This window comes from Cupressus sempervirens, chromosome 10 (genome assembly GCF_028749045.1).
Source record: "Cupressus sempervirens isolate cs-2001-9-10 chromosome 10, ASM2874904v1, whole genome shotgun sequence".
Classification (NCBI taxonomy): domain Eukaryota; kingdom Viridiplantae; phylum Streptophyta; class Pinopsida; order Cupressales; family Cupressaceae; genus Cupressus; species Cupressus sempervirens.
In genome coordinates this window covers 6,230,411-6,240,779 of record NC_143127.1, presented here as the reverse complement: position 1 = coordinate 6,240,779, position 10,369 = coordinate 6,230,411, and the positions used below count along the sequence as shown (strand labels likewise).

The window sequence follows — 10,369 nt, the reverse complement described above, 5'->3', positions numbered from 1 at the left end:
AATGTTCAATAAAATAAGTATGAAGTAACACAAATACTCACCTACTCGATCCTATTATGACTTAATGTGAATGCATCTGATTATTACTGAGATGATATTATGCACAAGATCTTTACTCAATCACCAAGAGATAATATAATCTGTAAGTACAGATTTCTGCATACTTAGTTTGATATGAATAATTTCAATTGAATGCAAGGATAATCGCTTGTGTGAATTCAAGACATGAATGATTAATTTAATTTAGCACATGTACTATACAATTGTCTATGTATACATGTAAAGCAGTTCACATAGTGAACTGATATACATACATGCACATATGCATACAATCATCATAATCAGTTATCCTTGAATCTAACCAAAGCTATTATATATAAACTAGAGATACATGTTTAGAAGGAAAAAAAGAACATTTACATAGGCACCTCTTCTCCCCTTGAAGAAAATCATAGAGCAAGGGCATAAGATCACAAGGGCATGACACACCAACAAACTGCAATGGTTAAAAGGGAATGGAAACAAAATCCTAGATCTCTATTGATCTCCACCAATGTTCAGAGCTCTCCACCCTCATTTAGAGGTTATATCATTGTGGCAAAGGCTTCTACAAGGGAATGTGCCTTATGATTGTGGCATTTATACAAAAGGAAAACTTGCTTCTTCAACTCCTTACACTCAACTCTTCACTAAAGTTATTGTACCTAGTTTGATGATGGTTCTACATGAATTTGTAATCAACCTAGCTAATTAGCAACTAGACCCATTTAACTGGGTTATGGCTAGTTTCTTTCTAAAAATATCTGCTATGATATGTTTTTGTAAAATTTCTTACGAACTCTACCCATTTTTCCTAGTCTGCATCTTTTTGTGGAGTATCTTGAGGTAAGTCACTTAGCAAGAGTTGAGTGAGTTTTATTGTTTTATTATTTGAATTCTAGAATATGTATGCAGTTGGATCAATTTTTTTGTAGTGCTAAGATGTAATAAGCACCTTATAAAAACATCTCTAAATATACATGTTTAGAAGGAAATATAAAGAGATACCTATTTAGAAGGAAAAGAAATGTACATTTACATAGCCCTTGAAGAAAATCACAGAGCTAAGACACAAAAATGAAATCATAGAGCAAGGGCACAACATGGCAACAAAATTGTAGAGCAAGGGTACGACAACAAAATCACAAAGCAAGGGCATGACAACGAAATGTAGAGATCACAAGGGCACAACAACAAAATCACAAAGAAAGGGCACAACAATGAAATGCAAAGATCACAGCAATGAAATCGCAGAGCAAGGGCACGACAACAAAATGCAGAGATCATAGCAACAAAATGCACTGATCACAAGGGCACAACATTGTTAAGAGCTCTCCACCCTCTTTCGTGCGCAACGCTCCACAATCAAAACAAATGGGGAATGATTTATGTTGTGTTTTCTTGTTCTTTTTGTTTATACTCATGCGAGCATCACAATTACGATGCCAACATTAGTATTGCAACGATGTTGGGGACAATTGCAAAAAAAAAACATGAAAATCACCACAAATTACATTGTCGTTGCAAATTGTCATTGCTATTTGACCCAAAATGTCATAGTGTTCCCACATAAATTATTAGATGCTATGTGAATTGTATTGCTATTTATTCTTCAAATAATTTACTTATGAAATAGTTTAAGGTTTTTAAACCACTTTCTCATCCCTAACCATCACTTCCCTGAAAACCACACCATTGTAATTTCTCAATGTTGACATCACCTTATCATCAAACTTGTAAGTCAATCCATACTTATTGATGTCATCCATATTTGAACTTACCTATTGACATCATATTTTTATTATGATATTTCTATAGGATCCAACTATGTAGTTTTCAAATCAAACTAGTTGACCCATGTGACAAGAGTATTGGTTCACAAGAACCCATCTCTAATGAGAAAGAATGGTACACTTAGTGTTCATTGCATATAGGTGATGCTCACATAGGTGAATATTGGGCCCTCCCAAGTAGTCACCCACCACATTATCACTCTAACTCGAGCATGCTTAACCATGCAATTTCCTACAAGGTTAAGCCCACTTTATTTTCTACCCATTTTGAACAAATTTACTTAAGGTCCTTCAAACCCAAAAGTTGGATCTATCTTTGGGTTACCCTATCCCATATTTCCTTGAAATTCAACATCCGCTTCATTATTTTTCCCAAAATTTTCAAAATTAGAATCACAACAAACTTATATTCTCGACACTAATTTTCTTATCACCCAAAAACTCACAACTCTGTCATTCTCTTGTAAAAATATTTCTAGGTCAAACTTTGGTCTTTTTTATGTCAATACCAATCATATTAAATCCATCGTCATACTCTAGTCTCAACAACTTGATCCTTCCTCCTATATCACAACTTCCTTTATTGATGTAAGGTTTTTAGCTATGCTAGAGCATTTTGTTCTTTGCTAAGTCGTTTGGACTTCTAGGTATGTTCCTTTTGTAGTATAGCTACATACTACAATTATAAATTTTGCATTTCTTCACACACAAAAGAAACTTCCTTCATTTCTCCTCCCTTCTTGACTTGACTTCCCAATCAACTCTAAATTTTGATGCTTTGACCACAACTATATGACATGGGTTCCTCTTGAACCCTAAAGTCTAATACTCCTACCTTTTTAAAGAAAAAATCTTTGCAACTTACTAGAATGGTCCAAAAAATCTTACGGTCACTAAAAATGGCTACAACCTGCTGAAAAAGCATGACAATTATCCAATTTTTATATTTCATTAAACAAGTTTAGCATATTTCGTGAGAAGCTATAAGTAGTAGGGTTTCATTTATGACTTTATTTTGTCTTGCACCTACTCAATAATACCTAAAATCAATTTAATTCACTAAAGGAAAGAATTCAATAATTGAAGATGTACTAGCCATGCCAAAAGTATTGAAAATAAACATATTTTGCAAGGATCAATCTATCATGTGTCTTTTATGATGGTTTTTGGAATAGGTTTCATCCTGTTTTAGCTTGCTATGCACACATTCAGATGTTGATTAGTAAGTTATTAGAATTGCATCTTCAAGTTCAAATTTTGGGCAATTGTTGGTGTGTTATTCAACCTTGGAATGAAAATTTTGAGGATGGAAGACATGGTTTTTGATGAAAATAGCATGATTTCTACCTACACACTCTTGTGACTATGTTTTTCATGTCATAATTCTACATTTATTCTTGTTTCATCAATGATCATTTTTGTATCATTTTTTTCTTTTCCCTAACATGTTTTTATGCAACTAACATGTTGCCATGATACAAATCTTCATCATTACTCACAAAGGTTTGACCTAAATCTCTCCCATGTGGACAACTCTGCATGGACAAAAGATTATGCTTCCCTTTCACATCTTGGTATAATCCTCTTAACCCTTCATCTTGTCTTCAACTTGCATCTTTCCTATGTTTGCTAAAGTGGAGGCAAATTGTATATCATTAATTGAGCCCAATGTGTAATTACACATCACATAAGGTCTTTGCTTTAGTTGAATCAAAGACAATGGTTACATTTTCACTCTAACTAGTTCCACCCACTTTGTGCATTCATCCCATGAATCTCTTGACTAGAGATGGTCATTGAGACATTATACCTATTGTTTTTAGCATTATAACACCTCTAAATGCCCATTGACTTAAGGAGGATGCCCCAACCTCTTTATCTTTCCTTTATTTGCTTTAATATGTCCCTCTCTCTCACACTCACATTCTTGGGATCTTTTTCTTGGCACTCTCTTGCTCTTGGTTACTAATTCTAATGTCGTTTACCACCATTATCATCCACATTAAAGCTTTGTTGTTTAATAGATTCACATCCTTACCTCACTTCAACAAGCATTTGTCTCATGGTGTAGAAGGTTTTTTTTTTTTTTTTTTTCCTTCATTTTCGATCAACTTTGATTATAGCATAGCTTTCTCACATTTTTTAATTTGTATTTTCATCATCTTTCCATCAATGCATCTTGGTTGTCCATGAAGATGGAAACATCAAAATAAGGATTTGATCATGGAAAACCCCTTAATCATAACCACCCTATATTTTTGTCCTTTGTTGTATGTTTAGGTGCAACAATGGAGAATTTGAGCATGTTGGAGACTTCATTTGTTAAACATTTGTAAGTTTTCAGCCTTTGGTATCGCACCTTATCAATTGTTTCTTTATTACTTTTAGAACTTGCATGGATTTTGGTTAAGTTGCATTTAGTTAATAGAACTATATGTAGTTGCCTAGCGTCTTTTTGGTACAGACTTCGAAGAGCCCTACTTTGCCTAGTATTTCCATTACAAGAACCATCTTATTAAAACATGTGTAATCCATTTTGGCATATTTAGATCTAAATTTTATTTTGTGGTGAATCAAAAACCATTTTATATCGTTCTAGTTCTATGTTTGTGCATAAAATTCGTAACAATATATTGTGATTATTTCAAGCCTTTCAAGCTTGAACCCTTTACTTGACACAATGTCCATCTCATTAATGTAATCAAGATTTTCATATAGTTCTTCAAACATAACATGCTTTTAGAATAAAAGTTCTTTATTATATATGGAAACATAAATTCTATAATTTTTCTTCATATCATTAAGGATACCAACTTTGTTGGCACTCTAAATCATTGGTGATTTCCAAGAGGACATATAATTTCAAATCCAAGCTCATAAAGTAGAGTTAGACATTCAAGAATATAAAGGAACTCTGTCAACATTCGAAATAAACCACTCTTCTCTTGTTTAATCAAGCATAAAATTAATGAATTGTTTAATCTTCTCTTATTATAGAGAAAATAATGCACCTCATAATTTGAGAGGAGTTGCACTTTGTTTTGAAACAAGTGTATAAAAGGAAAGGGAATGAACTTTTATAGTTTATGATATCAGTTATCTTTGAATCTACACATGATTACCATTATATGAGACTATCTGTAATCCTTGCGTGAGGCACCTATTTGTTCTACAAATGAGATATACATACCTTATCTCCTATAAGATTTAATTTGTGACTTTCCTATTAAGAACACAAACTCTCTACCACTAGACCTGCTCAGACATAGAGTATTGTATACTTGCTCGGAAGACCTCCCATCAAATATAAAGAGCTCTCTCTGCATGCTGAAGACTTGATCTCAACTTATTCCAAACAATTTTTGAACTCCTGATCTCAATGTCTCACAAACAATTTTGAACTCCTGATCCTTCCAAATGTCTAAGTGCAGGGGCAGGTGCTTGGTTGGGAAATCAGAGAAGTCCTATTCTGAAACTTGGTGAGCACCTCAGAAGTCCATTGTGCCAAGAAAGTTTGGTTGTGTCCCACCTGTCTATCTTTGTGAAACATAAAGCAGGGGAGCTGTCCCTCCTGAGGATTAGGGCATTCAGGACCTTGAGAATCCCTGTAAGTGCCCTCATGATTCATCCCTGCCCAGTTTGCAAGCCAGTGGAAAACATACTGCCCTGCGCCCGCCCCTTCCAACCATCCCTTGGGAAACATCTCCATCACGCTACTCCCCTTCTCCATAAACACCATGTTCGTTAACTGAGCTCCATGAGCAGTAACCACTATGTCAGTCCTGCTCATGGCTTCCACCTGAACTCACATTCATCACAACAACAAACTTTCTAGGTTATGAAACGAAACCTGAAACCCTAGAAACTTTTCAGGTTATGAAAATAATTCTGAACCCCTAGCACAGATCTACAGCTTTGGCAATACCTGTTCGCAGAAGCTTAGATTTACACTGCGAAGAAGCCGAAATCTACAGCCGGGGACCTTGTTGCATTCCCCTGCAATCGCCGAAGCCACCAGGGTTTCATTCTTAAATGACCTTGCCCCTGTTCGTGAAACAAGAGTGAGGTTTACAGTTCGAATCCCATCAATGATCCTCTGGCTTTCACCAACGTTGCAAAATCTCCGTGCTTTGCACCGGATCATGTCGAACATGGCAATTTTTTTTGGCATCGACATGCGCCCTAAACTTCTGCGGTACACCACGGCTTTCTCAAAACAGAGAGGCGAATCCCCCAGTTCCAGTAGATCCACTTGACGATCCAAAGCAGCGAGTAAAACACTGGAAATATAGGACCCCATGGACGTTACTAGCTCTCCGTTGTGGTAGAGAACAAATCTTTGAGGCGCTTCACACTGATTCTCCAATCGCCATGACGCAGCGACAGTCAGAGAGCTCATGCTGTGCCATGGATTTGCGTAATCGTAGAAGCTGTCGGATATCAAAGAGAGCCCTGAAACAAGACTGGAATTAGGCGGAAGGTAATTTGGCCATGCGAATGCGTAAGAATTCAGAGTGCCGTTGCCCCTGTTTCCGCCCTTAAGGCACAGGATTTTGCCATTAGAGCCCTCCGAAGGGAAATAAGAATGCTCAGGGGTTCCGTTCTCTGATTTTTCCCGCACTGTGCTCATAAACCAGGTCCGATCCTCTTCGTCTTTGGATCCCATATTTATGTCCTTTAACGGCAAAAACTCGATGGACCGTCGTAAATGATCCCCTAGAACTTCCATTTCTCGCTTCAGAGCCCCGATCTGAGCACTTTGTTTCTGCCTCTCTTCGCTACAGTTAGCCAAGGCCAAATCTTCATCATTGCTGCGGCTCAGAACAATTTCCTTCTTTCCAAGCACAAGTACTTCTTCCAGACAAGCTAAATGCGAGGCTCCAACCTCCAATTTCTCACTGCCACTAGGGAAACATTTAACAGCGTCCTGCAGCCTTGTGCGAAGCCTGCTTAATTCGCTCGCTAAACGATCGTTCTCCAACTTTAGAGAGGAATTCAATTGCAGAAATTCTAAACTCTTGACCTCAGATTTCTGCAGCTCTGCATAGCTTCCATTGTTCTGGACTTTCGTCCAAAAGGCACTGGATTTCCCTTTGAATTCCAGAAACCGCCCAATCATCATGGTGGCTACTAATATGACAACGACGACGTTGAATGCAAAGCATTTTGATTTCTTGCCCGCATGTCCACTTCTTTTCATTTTGAATTCCATGCTTCTTTCTGCCTTGACAGAACTGCTATGATATCAAGCTCCATTAATGGCCGATCGCCCAGCATAAACCGCCGGAAAGGAAAAACCTTGCACATGATATTCGAGCTTTTTCCGGATTGCTGCCTGCAATTGTTCGGATTTATCTCGCCGATTGTAACGGCCGTGATGCCACGAACTTTTAAAAGTGTTCTGTATTCCAGTCATGGCGGACAATGTTCCTGGAAATTTTTGGAGGCGAGGTGAATGTCTGTAGTTGTACCATCGTCTTTATTCTTCGTTTTTAAGCTATTTCATGGTGGGAAGAAGCCTAGAGCCTACTTTTCTTAACCCAAAGGATGGCGTGATTATAAAAAAAAATATATATATTTTTTTAATGGAAAAAGTTTACTTTATTTAATTATTATTATTATTAAATATATTTGATAGAACGTGTAAAAGTCAATTTAGATTCATTATTTATAGCTTTAAGTATACTGAATCCGTTATCCACTATGAGTGCATAAGAGGCATTATTTTGATGATTGCACGTGGATGTCTTCCATAAATATTTTAAAATGGTAACTCGTAATTTGTGTGGGGATGTACTGCTTCAAATTTTGCACACAACGTGTTGTCTTCTTGTTTGGATTTACCTCACATCTCCAAGTCACTTCTTTCCTTTGCCATTAAGAATTGATCATGCTTTTCTCCTGATCTTTGATTTATTTAATTTTCTTAGATTTGCAACAATGATTTATCCAATTAGTATCTCAATCGTGGCCTTCTGAAGTTCCATTAAAAAAACACGTGTAGAGATCATATATTGGGGCTTTGAGCCTATCTAACAAGTCTAGGGGTTTGGAAGTACAAAAGCCTTTAGAGTTCAAGGACATAGATGTACAATTTCTTTTGAGTTGGGACACGGCTATCCTTCTTACAAACTGTACAATCTTCCTTACAAACGGTACAGTTGACCAATTTTCAAAAAATTGAAAACATCATGGATTATTTCGAAAATTTCAACTTTTGATCTTCATGATCTGCATAGTTTGTAGTCGAAAACAATAAAAATTTTGGAAAAAAATCACTAAGTTTTCGTGAATCTGAAAAAAAAATGGACTTTGCTTTGTCTTTAGTACATTTTGTATGGAGATTAGTCTGTCCCTTTGAATTAAGGAGCACAAAAGTATGATTGCCACATTGCCTCCTACTTAATTCTTTGGAGTTGAAGAGCATGAAAGCACATTTGTAATTTGACCTCCTATTTAACCAAGATAGATCTTTAGCTACTTGCTCTCCTTCCATGTACCATGTCTCCCCTCCACAACAAGATGGCTAATCGAGATGAACTTTTCCAGAAAACTTTCTAGAGAGAGGGAGAGAGGACTCTTTGGAGTTCAATGACACAAAAGCACATTTGTCATTTGACCTATTAAAGCAAGATAGATCTTTGACTACTTGCTTGTCTTGTATGTATTATGTTTACCTTTCATAATAAGATGACCAATCGAGATAAAAAAAGGAAAGGTTGGGGATGTGTGCATGTGTACATATATGTACACGAGTGTGTGTCTATGTACAGATACACATATAGATGCATATACATATACATTTGTATGTACATGTTATGTGCATATATTCTTATTTTTTGTCAAATGAAGGGCATGATAACAAATCGAGGAAAGTGTTCTAGACACTAGGTATTTTACCCAACACGTATCAAATCTGCTAACACTTTTATTAATCTTAACCCAAAACCAAAATATAATTTATTTATATCAAAGATGATCTAATCTATATTCCATGAATTCCTTGAATTCCTTCCTCTACAAATGATTTGATATCCTTGTTATATCTTAAAATTGAGAGGGAGTCAAACCTTTCCACTATTTCTACCCTTTGGAAAGAGACAAATATTCCTATTTAATTGATGTCTTTGAAAATTATTTTTTATCTATATGTAGTGCCTGCCCCTAGTTTACATTTTTCGAGCTACATTTATGATATGATTGCCAAACTCTTTTAGGCCAATTTATGTTTGATGAGTAGTATTATTATTTTAGAGATTATCAGAGGATGTTTACACTCAGTTTATTATATGATGAGATTACTTGGTACTCTATATTTCGTGCATGTATGATGATTATTCAATGGTTTTAGTTATCGATGATGATTAGTTAGATGGCTTATTATTTCATGTGCCTCTTATGGATACTTACCCCATACTGCATGTGTATGGTGTGCGTGTTGTTTTATTTATGTATGGTGTTTCTGATATGGTTAAGGAAGGGAGTCGTAGTCACCTGCTAGTCGGGATCTACACGATGCACCACTTCCTGCCATTGCCTGTTTAGCTTATAATATTGTGTTTGTACATGCGTGGATTTTATGCAGGTTGCAGGTACCGGGTATCGACTTCCCTGAATTGTCAGGATGAGCGTACCCTATCGCACTGTCTCAATGGTAAGAGAGGGGAGATAAACTCTTAAGTCCAAATCCTAAACCCTTTAGCCAATTGTCCTAATTGATAATTAGGACAAGTATCTGAGTTAAGTGCCCTCCGAATGCATCAAATGATGTAATTTCGTGATTATAACCCTTTTGTTTGATTTGGTATGTATTTTTCTATGATGGGTTTTCGTATATTGCTGTATGAGTCCTTGGTGTATTTTCTATTAATTAAGTCTAATTAAAAAAGATTAATTAATGATTTAATTTAATAAAGAATTATTATGATATCTTTATATTTAATTAATTAATTAATTTAATAAAAGAATTAAAGTTGGAGATTAAAGTTCAAAGATAAATTTAGAACAGGATAATATTAATTTAATTTAATAATAATATATTTGGAGTTCATTTTTAAATAAATGCATGCTAAATATTATTGTTATTTAAATTAATTAAATATGTTATCAATTAAGTTCTAAAATAAATTAAAAAGTTGAAAGATATTAATTTATTAAGAATTATAGATCGCATGATCTAAACATGAGTTAAATATAAGAATTAAATTAAAAGATTAAATTATAAAAAATTAATAATGTTATTTTAATTTCTTAAAAGTGCACATAAGATTTAAAGTAATAAATTAATTAAGAATAGAAGTCAAGTGAAATTTTAAATAAAGTTATTTAATCATTCAACTTAATGTGCATGAAAGTTGAATGCAAAAGAATTAGAAAAGATAATAAAAGTTAATTTGGAGTTAACTGAGTTGTGCAAAGAGTCTTCTCGGGTAAACGCACAATTAGTGCCCCAACTTGAGGAGAAATTGCTTATCACAACTTTGGGGGTTCATTTTTGGGGATAGAGGAATTTGGACGGGAATTTTTGGGGGACAAAT

General features: G+C 35.2%; 1 protein-coding gene across 1 annotated transcript; it reads right to left on the bottom strand.

Moving 5' to 3' along the window:
* Window positions 1-4,887: 4,887 nt before the first annotated feature.
* LOC149532289 (uncharacterized) lies at window positions 4,888-7,333 on the bottom strand. The gene is made up of 2 exons (XM_089804123.1): window positions 5,758-7,333; window positions 4,888-5,631 (listed from the first exon to the last, which is right to left on the bottom strand). Exons 1-2 carry the CDS (start codon window positions 7,042-7,044, stop codon window positions 5,254-5,256), a joined length of 1,665 nt encoding a protein of 554 aa, XP_089660249.1. The 5' UTR covers window positions 7,045-7,333; the 3' UTR covers window positions 4,888-5,253.
* Window positions 7,334-10,369: the final 3,036 nt, after the last annotated feature.